The sequence below is a fragment of the Suricata suricatta genome, chromosome 2 (assembly GCF_006229205.1).
Source record: "Suricata suricatta isolate VVHF042 chromosome 2, meerkat_22Aug2017_6uvM2_HiC, whole genome shotgun sequence".
In the NCBI taxonomy this organism is placed as follows: domain Eukaryota; kingdom Metazoa; phylum Chordata; class Mammalia; order Carnivora; family Herpestidae; genus Suricata; species Suricata suricatta.
In genome coordinates this window covers 158,095,012-158,110,140 of record NC_043701.1, presented here as the reverse complement: position 1 = coordinate 158,110,140, position 15,129 = coordinate 158,095,012, and the positions used below count along the sequence as shown (strand labels likewise).

The window sequence follows — 15,129 nt, the reverse complement described above, 5'->3', positions numbered from 1 at the left end:
TCACCTCAAATGTTTTCCTTCTTCTTAATTGCATTTAGCTAGAGAACTGGCAAAACCACAAACTGCTCATGTTCCTTCTCTTTCCTTTTGGGGCAGGATTGGTATTACATGTTGGAACAGCTAGGCTGTGTGGCTGGCCATAGGAGAGGGAATGGTTAAGAGTTCCACACTGGAACAGAGGCGGCTTGAGGCTGGCTTGCTATCTGGCAAGGGCTCTTTCAACAGTGGTCCCTTGTCAACAGCCGACTCTCTGGCACCTTTTCCCCAGACCCTCCTTTCCCCGGTGGCTCAGATGCCTGGCCTCCCTGGGGGCTGTGTGTGACACTCAAACCAAAGGCATGGAGTCAATCCTAGACTGCTCAGCACTCACACACTTGAGGGGGGAGGGGTGACTCTCCATCACCTCTGGCTTGTCCCACTTCTGCCTTCCTCATCCACCCATGTTTCTCCTTTCTTTTCTGTTGCTCTGGTCATTTTTATTGAGTATTTTATTCTGCTTCATTATCCTCTAATGTTCCTCCTACATTTTCTAGATCCTGTGGTCCTCCAATTACCCCAAAATGTTTAAAAATTATTTAGCACTCAGCCTGAATGTTAGGTTATAATCTTTACCAAAATTCTAGCCTCAACAACTATTCAGGCAGTGATTCCTCTTCATAAAGAGAAATCTATTTTCCCTCAAGTTGGAAACTTATGACTTTTGAACATTATCAATCTTTTCTTCTCTAACAAACTTCAGGATGTCTTGCATGAGGATCAAGCAAATTCCAAGCACAACTAATCTAATCACAAAACACCCATTAGGAATGCATGTCTTTTTTTTTGCATTTCGTATGGGACACCCACATGCAGAGATCCCAAGTTTCTAGCTATACTATTGCCCATCATGGGGGACAAATATAGTTCTCTTGATAGTTTAAAACTGTGATTCTCAAACTTCAGCATCAGAATCACCTGGAGGACTCATTAAAGACAAGATTGCTGGGCCCCATTCTCAGGGTTCCTAATTTGCTTGGTCTGGGGTAGGACCTGACAGTTTGCAGGTCTCACGAGCTCTCAGGTGATGCTGATGCGGCGGGTTTGGAGACTGCACTCCAAGCACCACTGACCTAAGACCAAGTTAAAATCAGAGACAGTCCTCCCACTCAGGTTTTGAGTCCTTTAAGGATTCAAATGGATAAAATGGCAAAGTGTTAACTGGCTTTGATATTTTTTAGGCCAAAATAATATGTTCTATGCTTTACAGCATGCAGTGATGGGGGGGGGGTCTCAACTTAGCATTTGCCTAAAGTCTTCAATAGATTCAATGCTACTGTAGACTTTTCAGCCCCCTCTGATGGGAAGTGAAAAGAGAAATCAGGTCCCAAAATTTCCCCAAGAGATGTCAACTCTGGAGCCTACCCTAGACTAAAACCTTACCTTGAGTCAATCACAGAACATCAGGCACGGATTAGAGGTTTCACCACCAATTGACTGTGATGCTGCCCATGTGGAAGGTTCAGGGACTTGCAGTGTTTCAGAGAAAGGATCAAAGTGACATGCTAATTATTTGCGCCTCCTGGGACAGTGTTTCTCAACCTTGGCAGCACATTCAAATCACTTGGGAAGCTTTAAGATATCCTGATAGCCAGGCAACACCCTTAAGTAATTATATCCAAATCTCTGAGAGTGGGGCACAGACATCTGGAGTATTTAAAGCTCACCAGGTGACCCCAATGCTCACCACGGGTGAGTCCAATGCTTTGGACTCTTGGAAACGCCCCTGTAACCAATTATTATCTTCGTTCCTCTTAATAATTGCCTTCACTGATGTTCAACTTTCATAGTGGACCCCCAGCTTGTGTATAGGGCTGAACTAAAAAAGCTCCATATGAAGAACATAAACTCTGGCAAAACTTATAGATGAAGCCAATATGTACTATTTTTTTTTTGATGTCTTCTATAGTCCTATAGTAATCCATTTGATAAATCCTTTGAGAAATTACTGCCAGGAGAAAGCTCCTTTCTCTAGATAAATGATATACTGGATGAGAACACAAATGTCCACTATGTTTTCCCTCTTTGCTTTTATGACCAGGAAGCTCACAGATAAATTTATTATTTACTTACAGTAAATAACTCATGCCTTACTGGTTTTTCACTGAATTGGCTTGCAATCTCTTTTTAAAGTCTTATTTAAAACATTATTAGGTTATTCATTTTTGGAAATCATATATATTACCAGACATGGTATAAATTTCCTAGAGCTGGAACTGACACTAGGCTGTCACACGTGGGGAAGAGCTCTTGTGCTAGTGTGACTAACCCCTAAGAGCTTGCTCTTGCAGGGAGAGGTTGGGGTATGAGGGTGGAACCTTCCATCCATAGGGTATATTATGGATTACAGAACACTTAGGGATGTGTTATCTCCTTTGCTGTTCATAGAGACTGTGTTGGGTAGGCATGGGGCTCCTGGGATCCCTATTTTACAAATAAGAAAATGAGGTCCAGTAATGTTGAGGGATTGCTTACAGTGTGACAGTTAGCAAGCTTTCAGAGTCCTAGCCAGGGCACCATCTCCACTGTATGGATTTTGCCTGGGAAAGTGCTATTCACTCTTTGGAGCCAGGGAGATGGTGGGGGGAAGGGAGACTGTGGAGAGCCAAGTTTTCTGAAGGAGAAACTCCAGATTCTAACAATGGTGCCCCTGCAACCCGGATATTTTAGTTCAAAGTCCTTTACTCTTGCTCTTCAGGGAAAATGATCTCAGCCTGGGCTCTGTACACTGAGTGGATATGTACTAGGCTGCTCTAGGTTGCCTTTCACAATCCTTTAGGAAAGGTGCCCCAATAACTGCTTTGTAGCTTGGGGTCTCTAGGCATCTGATGACTGAAAAGCAGCTGGCACACAGGTGGAACCAGTGTCATCATCAAACCCAATTCTCTAATGTGTCCATGGGCTTCCCAAAGGTGAAGCTTTCTTTGGAGTCTTACAGGTTCTTCTGGCTTGAAGGAGAGAAACATTTCCTAAATGACTCTTAACAAGCTCAGTTGTGTACTTGATATGACTCTTTTTGGGTTAACTAGTTAGTTTAGATTTGGCTTCTAGTTTAGTCCCAGTGTTGCCACTTTCAAGCTGGGAAACCCTGGCCAAATCATCAACCCCTCTGGTCCTGTAGCAGAGGCCCAGCAACAATGAGATAACGCCACTGAACTTGCCATCCACCTGTTAGCAATGACTGTTTAAAACATGCCCACACCCATGTCTCACAAGTTAACTCTATAATGCACATACACTTCAAAGAGAGGGGTCAAACCTATCATCTCATTTCATCTAAACTGTGCAAGGCACATCGTGAGGTGGGGAGGGGGCAGGAGCAATGGTCCTGCCCCCGGAGTAGGAGTGAGTGGAGGTGCTGTCAAGGATGGATGAAGTCTTAGGGAAGTAAATACTTAACTAAGAAAATAAAGCAAAAGACAAAGTAGTGGAAGGAAGGAGATTCCAAGTAGGGACAATGAGAAAAAGAAGAAGGAAAAGAAGAGATGTTAAGTGATGGGAAGATGAGAGGAAGGGAAAAGGAAGGGGGTGTGTTTTCCTTTGACTGTGAGATGGATTCGTGGGCTCAGTTGGTACATTAGCTGTGGTGCGCAAGCCTGAAGCCTCTCCGGAGTGCTGCAAAGTGCTGTATTTAGTTTATTTTTGGACAGGTTCTGTCCAGGCCACATGCACAGTGAGCTGTACCGTTCTCTCTTTGTGCTTAATAAAATGTGGTATGTTCCTCCAGGAACATGGAAGCAAGGATCCGGGAACTCTAACCCTCTTTAAGCATTGTTTTGGAGCAAAAGAATGAGCTGGGAATAAAGTATTACATCTGGTAACAATCCTGAGTAAATGTATTCCTTCCTTAGAAGGTACTGAGTTCCCTGTCATGGAGGCATTTACACAGATCGTAAATAACCACTTGTCAATGATGTTAGAGGGAAGATTTGGACAGCTACAGCCAGGACCCAACCTTAGAGGGAAGAAGCAGGGCTCTGTTTAGGGGGTTTGGGGGTGGCTGCCCAGTACAGGGGTCCGGGCAGAGGCTGGGGGTGGGCAGAGGTTAGGGGGCCTGTTAGTGTGTGGTTGTGTAAACGGAAAGGCACTACCCACTGGTTACCTTCTCCCTAAGTCTCGCAGCCTTGTTTTCACAATGCTTCCTCTTTTGAAAAACAACAACAACAACAACAACAACAACAGAATCATAAACTACTGCCATGTCAGTCTGTCACCTGAAAAGAAATTGTTGACAAGGCACCACTCTAGAAAATGTGTTCGGGAACCAACGTCCCCCCAGCTGCATTTCTAGATTCAAGCATTACTATTTTTTTAAATTCCGTTCTTTTATTATTATTTTTTTTTAGCTTTTAAATTTTGGTTCAAGCATTACTTTTCATCACCTTGCTTCTCTTGTTCAACCATCTGAGAATTTCTTTCTATCTAAAACAGTACTGTCCAACAGAAATATAATGTGAGTCATGTAGGTAATTGAAAATTCTCTAGCAGTCACATTAAAAATAAGTAAAATCAAATAGGTGAAATTAATTTTAATAGTGTTTTGCTTAACCCGACATATCCAAAACAATTTCACTTCAACATGGAATCAATATAAAATTATCAATGAGGAATTTCTCATTCTGTTTTTGTACTAAGTCCTTAGAAGCCAACGTGTATTTTACATGTACGGCACATCAATTTGGACGAGCCATATTTCATGTACTCTGCAGCCCCATGTGGCTACCGGCTACTGTGTTGGGCAGCAAAGGTCTAGCAGATCAGCCTGAATCTCTCTGCCCGCTTTTGATAATCTGGCCTTATGGCCAATGGTGTTCCCACTGCTCGTGCACACAGAGTCACTGGGCCAGCTCAGCTTCTCTTCACAGTCCCTTGAATGTGCTTACTTGCCTTCCATACGCCTGTTATTGGTATCCCTCCTCCTAGTCTTTACTAATTCTTAAGGGTCTAGTACATTTGCAACAATACAGTACTTAAAATAAGTGTCATGCAAACTCTTAATTAGGTAACGCCCTGGATTGGTCACTATTGCTTAACCTATATTTCTTCTCTCTAACTAGATTCTAAGCTCCTCATTATGCAGAGGATAGGTTTTATATTTCTTACTCCCTGGTGTCCAGAACCCTCATTAATGCTCAACAAATACTTACTGATTGGCTCACTGAGTAAGTCAGACCACTGCTCAACAGCCAACAGGTTTTTATTCTCTTTATTACTGTAGATACAGGCATTTCTTAGTGCAGGTTGAGTTCAAATTGTGGCCAGTTACGAAGTCAAGCATCCTCTAAATTACAAAGGGAATGGAGACCTGCTTACCTTGAAACTATCCAGAAGTAAGTGTACCCTTTTGGACATCTTGACTTGGCAGCCAATGTGTCCAGCAGGTAACCTTCAAGCAGTGTGATGTCTCCTATCATTTAATGACGTTCATCCCTCACAACACCATCCTGCAGTTTAGGGATTCTGCCACCAGATGGTGATGGGGCATTTTGGTCACGGTTACACAATCTAGACTATAAGAAACCTGCCAAATAGTCTTAGTTTAATAATGATATTTACAAAATCCATTGTTAAAAAATTTGTAAGGATTCTTTGGTACCTTCATTCATAGTTTACTAACTATGACTAATCATGGCTTTAATATCTCTCCCAGATAATCGTTAGATACACGCTTCTAATTTTGTAGCTTATCTTAAAGTCAAATTACTTGTGGGCTTAATAATGTTCTGGAACTTATGCTGGACATGAAAACCCCTTGCAAGCTCTCCCTGCAGCCAGTCACAGGAGCTTGGGCCATAAGGACACCCCTGTTGCACAGTCTTTGGCTTCCTCAAAGGCTCTCAGGCTCTCCCTCTGTTAAAAAGGTAGGAGGGACAGGTGGGTGAGGGGAATAAAATAGCAGCCCTAATACAAGTCTATTCCATCAGCAAAGGGAATTTTTAACTTTAGTCTAAGGCATCAACTTAACTTATATTTTAAAAAACAGACAGAAAACCAGCACCAAAATAAAACACATGCACCTTCAAACAAGAGCTTAAACTCCCTAAGTTAGGAAAAATTTGTTACAATTGAAGTTTTTAAGAGACTGGGGCCATGCTTTGAAGGAGGTTCCTGAATAACACTTTGAACTAGTTTCTAGCCTCCCCTCAACTTCTACTTTTGACATTTAGTCTTCTCAGCGTCAAAATGTCGAGGTGAGAAAAACTACCTTGTTCTGTGCTGCTTAGCCTCTCCGGGTCACAGCAAAGTCCTCTGGCCTGACCAAAAGGATGACACCTGCACCTGAGAACTGACTTGGAGTCTGGGGTTCTCAACATCAGGAAAGCCACTTTCCTTTTATGTTCCTCATTAGCTGTAGAATGTCTCCTTCCTTATGTTCTAGGCATGGATATCCATATGCTCATGCATAAGTTTCAAGAAAATCCTTACAAACTCAATGCCAAGTATCCATCTTAACACATTCCTCTTTGTGGAGCTGTCAATTCTGTCTCCCGAAAGTGCTCCCCAATCTAGGCACACCTAAAGATGTTCCTGAAAAGTCTGGGCTCACCACAGTTGCTCATTAAATAGGATGCCTCAAATTCTCACTCATTTTCCTCCCCAAACCAGCAAGCCAAATCCTCATATTGATTTCCTAACCTTAGGATATAAATAGCATTAGGGACTGAAAGTCTGTGTCTCTGCCCTGCTCCAAATTCCTATGCTGAAATCTTAACTCCCCCCACCCCCCGTGTGACCATATGTGGAGGGGGCACCTTCGGAAGCAGTTAGGTCCTGAGGGTGGAGCCCTCATGAATGGAATTAGTGTCCTAATAAGAAGACAACTTGCTTCCTGTCTTTGTGTTTTCCCACCACATGAGGATACAAGGAGAAGATGGTTATTTGCAAACCAGAACGTGGGTTCTCAGCAGACACTGGGTCTGCTGGTTCCTTGAACCTGGACTTCCAGCCCCCAGGACTTCGAGAAAGAAGTGTTTGTTGTTTAAGCTGCCCAGTCTATGACTATGTGTTATGGCAGCTTGAACTAATACAAATGGAAAGACCCGAGAAACAAACGTAATGAAAATTCCCAGTGCGCTTACAGAATTAAGTGCCTTCCGCTGGCCTAAAGATGCCAGATGACATGCTGCTGACTGTCCACTGTCGTTCCACACTGGCCTCTGTCTTTGCACGCTGCATACCAGCACTCAGATCTGTGAACCACTGAGCTCTTTCCTGCCTGTGTGGTTCCTCTCTTGAATCTTCTCCCCACCTCCCCCTTCAGGTCCCAGTAAAAATGGCATTTTGTCAGCCTGCTCTGATAACCATTTCTAAAGCAGTCCCCTTGCCGGCTCCGCCCAATCACTGTTTATCCCACAACCCTGTTTGTTACCTTCCTTGCCTTTAGCACTCCCTGGAATTAGGTTCTTCACGATTCGGTTACTTGTTTATTCTCTCTGCCCCCCTCCCAGCATAGAAACTCTAGAAAGGCAGGAGCTTACGGTCTTGTTCAACATATTATCTTGTCCATACCAAGCATAGAGTAGGTATTCAGCCAATATTTGTTGAGCCACTTACTCATATTGTGACTTTCAAGTTCTTTTCCCACAAACTGTGTGACCAGTACTACAAACCAGTAAAAGCTAGCCCAGTAGAGTTTTTCTGTTCCCATTTTTTTCCTGCCTCCACTTCTGAGGAAGGCCTGTAATGAGAGGGCTTCAGGACAAGGAGGCAGGGAGGAGAATCATGGACTTCAGTTTTCTGAGGCTTAAATTTACTGTCACATCAGATTTGTTACGTGTCCCCAGTCATACACACCCATGAGTCTTGCTGGGTTAGTTCCCACAAGTCATTTCTCCCTGGGGCTCCTTCAACTCTGACTTCCCACAACTCTTCCTAAAGCCTGGGGTTTTGAGGGCTTGGACTCTGGAGACAGAGAGGTTGCTTAGCTCTGCCACTCACCAGCCATATGACCTTAGACTCCTCAAGCTCCAATGTCTTCATCTCTAAAATGGGAATGACAGTAGTATCTACCTGACAGGGTGAAAGGAGCCACAAAGCACGTGCACAGAGCACCCCGCCAACAGTTATGATCCCACCCCACCTTCCAGGCTCAGCCTCTCCTTTGGTAACTTTCTATCTTCATGTTTCTATCTGCAACTCAGGGTGTCCGCAGAGTTCCGGAGCACGGAAAGCCAGCCAGTGCACACTCAAATTATCAGAGCTTGTGTTCTGGACAGAAGGAGAGGGCCTCCTCTCACCTTTGCAATAAATACATCCCTCATAATCCAGCCTGCAACTGGGCAAGATTTACCAACTGAATTCACAGGGTGTTTTGTTGGACTTGGATACATGGAGCTCACTACTGATCTCAGGCCCAAGCAAGTACCTGGTTTGCAGAATGCTAGCAAACAAAAGAAATAAAATAAAACCTACCAAAGGAAGAGAAATGAGGACATTTTAGAAGGTTTCTGTGCAATACCAATCGTAATGAGAGTTATGAAGCAACAGTGCCTCTCCCCTTTAACTACAAGGCAATGAGCACCACGGCCTCTCTCTCCCGCATGCAAAAAGTGATGCTCTGCTGAGCTCAGTGATTGCTAAGGGTGTAATGGTTACCCAAAGGGCTTTGGTTAACATACACCCCAAATTGCATTTTAGACTTGAAACAAAAAGGTATAAAAATATACTATCCTATAGAAAATCACAGCATGGCTTCTTCCATATCCTTGCTTTATTAATCACCTGCAAATTTACCTTGGAAAAACAAATCAACTTGTGGCCAATGGCAGGGATCCAAAGGAAATAGTTCTGCTGGTAATTTGTCTCAGGCAAGCTAATTCTGGATTGCTTTATGCCTCAGTTTCCCCACACAAGAAATGGGGATCAGGAGATCTTAAAACAATGACAAATTAGTAGTCAAGCTAACCAAAAACAGGGCCCTGGCAAAGCCAGGGAACAATTCCCACCCAGTGTTATCTGGGCGGGGATGGATTGCACATCCGGTCCTGGTTCCCCAGCCGGCTGCTGGCGAGCGGGCACGGCCCTCCGGGAGAGTTACCTTCACAAACTGCACATCGCTGAGGATGTGCACTGAGTAGTCAGGAGTGTAGAGGTTGTTGCTGCTGCTGCACAGCTGGGTGTTGCTGCCCCCAAAGTCACTCCGCTCGCGGTTTGGAGACTCAGAGCGGTTCAACCCGCTGCAGCGAGAAGGGGACCGGTTTACTGCAGACCATGAGGGAGAGGGGAGGGAGAAAAGGCAAGGAGAGGTGGGTGGGGAGAAAAGAGAGGAGAACAGAAAGAGAGATGGGGAGAGAGAGAGAAAGAGAGAGGTGTTGTTTACTAAGGGCCCACAGGACTGCCTGGCGGTGGTAGAACCGGGCCCTCACCCTTCCCGTCAGAGCCCAGATGCTCCGTTGTTATAGGAAGTCGGGGCCCCCCTCTGCTCAGGCTCCTCCCGCTCCCCACAAACCTCCACCAGGGAGGAGCTGGGGCAGAGGAGTCCACAGCTTTTCTCACTTCTGGTCTTTGGGTTAAGTGCTGGAGAGAGGACCTAGCTGTGAGCCTGGTTAGCTACTCCAGAGCATGAGATCCTCTATCGGGATCTAAACTCTATTCACAAACTTTATTTTACAGAGGTGAAGGCCTTGGGCTTGACAGCACATAGAATCAATCCTTGCCACGGTGAGCCATTTTGGTGGCGATAACTCAGGTCTGCCCTAACACTGGCAGGACCCTGGACAAGCCGAGGACCATGAACTGTATGGGGACCTATTCAAATCACATTAATAACCTATTAAAATATGTTCTATCCTTGTCCTTGACAACTATGCCTCCATAACAACCTGGAAGGCCAACTCCAACTCTTTAGAATTTTCTGCTAAAATAAAAAACATAAAACAGGATTCTAAGGGGACAAACAGCCCCTGCCCTAGGGCTTCCCAGCCTCCTCCCCCACCCTCCAGGGAGGTGTAGGTGAAGAATTCCACGATTCCTTATCTGAAATGTGGTCCCAAAGCAAGAACAAGGATTTTCTGTGGGCACATCTCTTTGGCCCTATGAACTCCTCACCCACAGGGAGGGCTGGGACTAAGAAGGGCCAAAGTGGGGTCCTCTAAAGTGTGGCTAGGGCAGGAGTCAGTCTAAGGCCTAAGTGGGGGTGGGGGGAGGGAATACTGGAGTAACCCCCAGGACTTCTGCCAAAGGCATCCTAGATGTTCAGTCATTTTTGTTTTGTTTTGTTTTGCTTTTTTTTTTGTTTTTTAAACCATTTTCAAGAACCATTCCTAGGGAAAGTTCAATTAAGACCTCATGACCTAGTTTCAAAATGGATTATGTGAACTACCTTCCCCAGATCAATGGAAAAGAGGGTCTTCCGGAGACCCTTACAGAATCTCAACCACAGAATAAACCCGAAGGAGAAACGGGCAAGCCTCTTCCACCCCTCTGCTTCCCTACAAATGCCACTCTGCATTTCTTCCCAGAAAGGGGAGGGGGTGTGCTCTCAGCCTCTCCTGACACAGATTTAGTTCAGGGGCTCCAGTGCAGAGTCCGCTTCCTTAGAGATTCTGCTCCTTGTTCTTCCAGGGCAGAACCTCGGGAATTCAATTCTGTCTTCTGAGATAATGGCGCCATCAATCAGGAGAATTGATTAGCATGTATTTGGAGCTGAGTCCTTGAGGGTTGATGGTCTGTTCAGCTGCAAGCTGTTATTGTTGTTTGGCAAACCAGGTAGTGCAAAGGGTAAAATAACAATACGTTGCATTATTTTTCTCATTAGAGCCATAACAATTGCTGCCTTGAGAGGGTTGTAGAATTAAAGATTCCATTTCCAGTGTCTCCTTCTCAATAAGTGTCCTTTACATGTATTCTGTCACTTATACCAGAAACCTGGGGGGCGCCCTGAACTCCTGCCGCTCCCCAGCCCCACCCCAGGCCCTCTCACCTCTACATCCGACATAATAAGCCCTTAGGCATCTATGTCTGTCCCCACTCAAGTCCCAGTAACCTGGATCACAGTCCTGGCTCTCCACTTATAAACTTATGATCACCTCAACTGCCAGAAGCACATTTTAAAAAGCACAAATAAGCTTCCTTTTATTTAGTCTGAATAAAATCTAAACTCCTTGCTTTGTCCCTAACACCCGGCCGCGACCCCCCCCACCCCCATGACCTGAATCCTGTTTTCCTGTCTGGTCTCATCTCGGGAACTCTCTTCCTCTCCCCTGCTTGTTCTGCTCCCCTCAATCACGCAAATGCCCCCTCCCCCCTCCCGCCACCTCAGAAGATGGCATTTCTTCTGCCCACCCCTCCCCTTTCACCCCCACCCCCACTGCTTGGCTCCCAGTCATTAGGTCTCAGCTGAAAGTCACCTTCTCTGAAGACTTTGGCTGAACTGAGGTTTCCCATTTTTTTCTATCACTGTCCCTTGTTCATTCTTTCAAAGTACTTTTCACACATTTAAATTCATTATGTGTTTGAACTTGTTAGGTCTACTCAGTGCAGTGCTAAATTCCATGAGGGCAGAGACCTGATCTTTTCTGGTCATTGTTGTACACTCAGTACTTAGCACTGTGCCTGGCCTAGAGTAGGTGCTCAATAAAAATGTACAGAATAAATGAATCAGCACCTAAGCGTCCACTGAAGAGGTTTTATTTAGAATCTAAATTTTGTTTAAAAAAAGATTTCAGAGTTCTCAAATCATCCTGGATTAGAAAGCCTTTCCTTTGCAACCTAAAGTCATTCTGGGGAAGCTGACTTCTCCAAGAATCTGGGTTGGGTAGAAGGACACTCTAAAACTGCAAGTGGACAGAGTCAGAGAGTGGGCAGTGAGAATCCAGGGCACCACGGGGCCTCAGGCTTTGGCCCAGTAACTCGAGAAAGAGGCCACAGGGAACACCAGGACTCTGTCCGTTTCATAAAAGCATGTGAAACCAGGAATCCTGGACTCAGGTCTCTAGGGCCCTGCTTATCTACTGGCTGATGGCAGGCCAGACCCCCCTTGGCAGTGACCAAAGACCGAGAGGGACAGTGATGGTACCACGGAGCACAGAGCGAAGCACCCAGGTGACTGGGCAGAGAAATGCACATTTCATCTCTGCTTCTGGCCCCTTGGAAACAAGCTGACGGGTTCTGGTGTGGCCAGAGCCTCTGTGGCTTTTCTGGGGTGGTGGCTGCTAAGGAAGTAGATGGTGCCTCCTCAGGGAGCTGCTGTGGAAAAGCGGGGCCGGCAGTCCTGCGGGAGGGGGACTTCCTTGTCGTGTGCGTGGAGTGTGGAAAACCCTACCCTCACCTGGGAGTCAACCCTACCCTCTCTCAAGTGCATTTGGAACAGGGGGACAGAGTGTGAGCAGGGTTGCGGCTGCCCTGAGAAATAACCATCTCTCCCCGATAACTATCCATTTTACCTGGTGGGACACATGCTTCACGTACCCCACATTTACTGTTCTGTAGCCTCATCCCTCATATCACAATCCCAGCCACATTCCAGAAGGATGGCAGAGAAACACAGGCCCATCTTACCTACTAGACCATTTCCATCCATAGAAGGTTCTGTCTGAGCCACATTCACACCTCTGGAAACAGAGGGCATCACTAGATCCCTGTTCCCCCCAGGGCTCGTCCTCATTGCCACTCCACTGTCACTCACAGAGACCACATGTCACATGCAAGCGACATCACTTTGTTCCAGGAGGAGAAACATATTTTGTTTTGTTTTTGAAAGTCAGAACAATGCTTTTGAAGGTTTATTCAAAGTCCCAAAGGATTCCTGACACCAAAAGATACAACTGTCTTACAAAGGTTGGGCCTATAAAAGCAATTTTTAAAAGGAAAAGGGCCCTCATTTCATGACAAAGAAAGTCCTGGCTCATCTGAGTGTCGTGCAAGATCAATGTTTTCGTGTCCCAGAGCCTGACATTCCTCAATAGGTAGGATGCTGATGACTCGGCATTTTGGTAATTGTGCACATACACTCAGAGGTTTCTGAGCAAGGGGAATGGAAATGCTTTTAATAAAAAAAAAGAGAAGAAATCAGTAACAGACGAGTGTCCCAGCAGCATGGCAAACTCGTTCAAGTTGTATAATTCCCCTTGGCATTTCCTAAGAGCAGAGGCCCAGTTTGGGGGAGTGAAGAGGAAAATCCTAACTATAGTCAGAGAGGTCTAAGAGGGAACTGATCAAACACCGATCATAAAACTGACCACAGAATCCCTCAACAGGAGGGAACAGCCACCATATCCCTTGTCACACCCTTGAGCTGGTCCTGGAGAGACTGGGGGTGGGGAGAAGGGTTTTCTTCTCTAGACTCCCAAGTATTGTGGAGAAGCGTGATAGACCTCATTCCTGCAGCCTCTGCACAGTCAGTCTACAAGGGATATCTGCCCTAGATGGTAAGCTAAGTTATTGAGGTTGGGTGGAGAAGACCCTGGGGTAAAATTGGGTGTGGGGTGGGAGAGGCAGCTGAGGAGGACTTTACCCTGTAACTGGGGCTGGAGGGAACCTCCTCTGCACCGATAGATGGGGCCCCCTGACCCTATACACAGCTCTGGGACACCTGCCTCACTCATCACACCTGCACCTGGAGCAGAACCCATGATACAGAATACCCCACCTCCCTTTTCAGTCTGGGGGTCCAAGGGGAGAGAAGGGTTCAGTGGCTTCCTGCTTCTATCTTTTGGAGCATCAGTGAGGGGTAACAGGGAACAGTCCTCTTTGGTCATGGTCACTGTGCCATGAGCCATCTGTGTTTCTCCAAACTGGATGGGGAGCTTAATTACATAGACCTAGACCTAGGAGAGTACAAACTAGGATTATTAAAATTCATCATTCTGGGGTAATATTCAACATCAGACAACCAAATGCCAAAAGCTCTGTCAGAGCTATAACGTGAACTCTGCAAATCAGCCCAAGTTAGGAGCCCAGATGAACTCGCTCACATTACATGGAGCTTTAATGGTTCCCAAATGTTTACTACACAAAAGCCAACCCAAAGGAATATTTCCACTTACCACATTTCACAAAGTAAAAGGATTATTTTTAGAGACTCCCTATATATTCTGGAAGGAAACTGTCCCCATCGATCTCAAAGCACATTACAGATGGTCAACTGAACACTGAAAAAGAATCATTGCTTCTGACCTCTCTCCTGACTCTGAGCTTTTGTGGATTTGGAAGGATTGTCATGGGAAACTTGAAATCATCTTCCCTGGGAAAAGAAAAAAGGGAGGAATCTGGGGAGAGGGAATGGTAACTGCATTGGAGCAGTGTACACCCTCAGTGGGTTGATCAGAAGTTTACTTTTTAAATGAAAGCACCTGCAAAGCTGGCTGATTACATCACACACTGGAAGCAATGCACAAAACCACTCTGCTCTCCTTATTTCACAACTAAAGCTCAAATAGAAGGGAACTGTCTACAGATAATGATGGCAATATTTGGTACAGGGACCGGGGGCCTCAATCCACTGTGAACCCCATAGTGAAATAAACCCCATAATTCATTTAGCACGACTACTTTCAAAATGCTAATAAGTCATAGCCCTCTAGGGGGCACAAAATGCCCATGTTCAGAAGGGCAGCCCGGTCACAGACAATGGGGGAGCAGGACCTGGGAGACTTGGATTCCATATATCACTGGATGCTCATCAAGACAAGTGCATTCCTTAATCCCCATCACCCATTTCCCTCTTTCCTTCCCCCCTCCCCTCTGGTAACCGTCAGCTGAACTGTTCTCTAGTTAAAAAGTCTGTTTCTTGGTTTGTGTCTCTCTTTTCCCTTTGCTCATTTATTTTGTTTCTTAAATGTCACACGTCACCATCTTGTACACCTGAAACTAATATATTAGTATAACCCTGTATGTTAACTACACTGGGATTTAAAATAAGAAGAAAGAATTTTGCAGTATATACTCGCATATATCCCCTACATCTTAAACTTACACAATGTGGTAGGTCAGTTATGTCTCAGTAAAACTGGAAACTTATTTTTCTTGAGCAGAGCTGACACAGGGTGATACCGGTTTCTGGTGTACACCTCCGTGATGTGAGAAGTTCATACATGACACTGTGTTCACCACAAGGGTGGCCGCCATCTGTCCCACTGTATCGCTATCACGGTA

General features: G+C 45.4%; 1 protein-coding gene across 2 annotated transcripts in view; it reads right to left on the bottom strand.

The window, feature by feature from the left end:
* The window catches only part of CNNM1 (cyclin and CBS domain divalent metal cation transport mediator 1), a 59,173-nt gene that overhangs the window by 6,437 nt on the left and 37,607 nt on the right, over positions 1–15,129 (bottom strand). For both annotated transcript variants that reach the window (XM_029932352.1, XM_029932353.1), the window contains one exon: positions 9,074–9,237. In XM_029932352.1, coding sequence (XP_029788212.1) covers positions 9,074–9,237 — 164 coding nt within the window. The remainder of the gene's footprint in view (positions 1–9,073; positions 9,238–15,129) is intronic.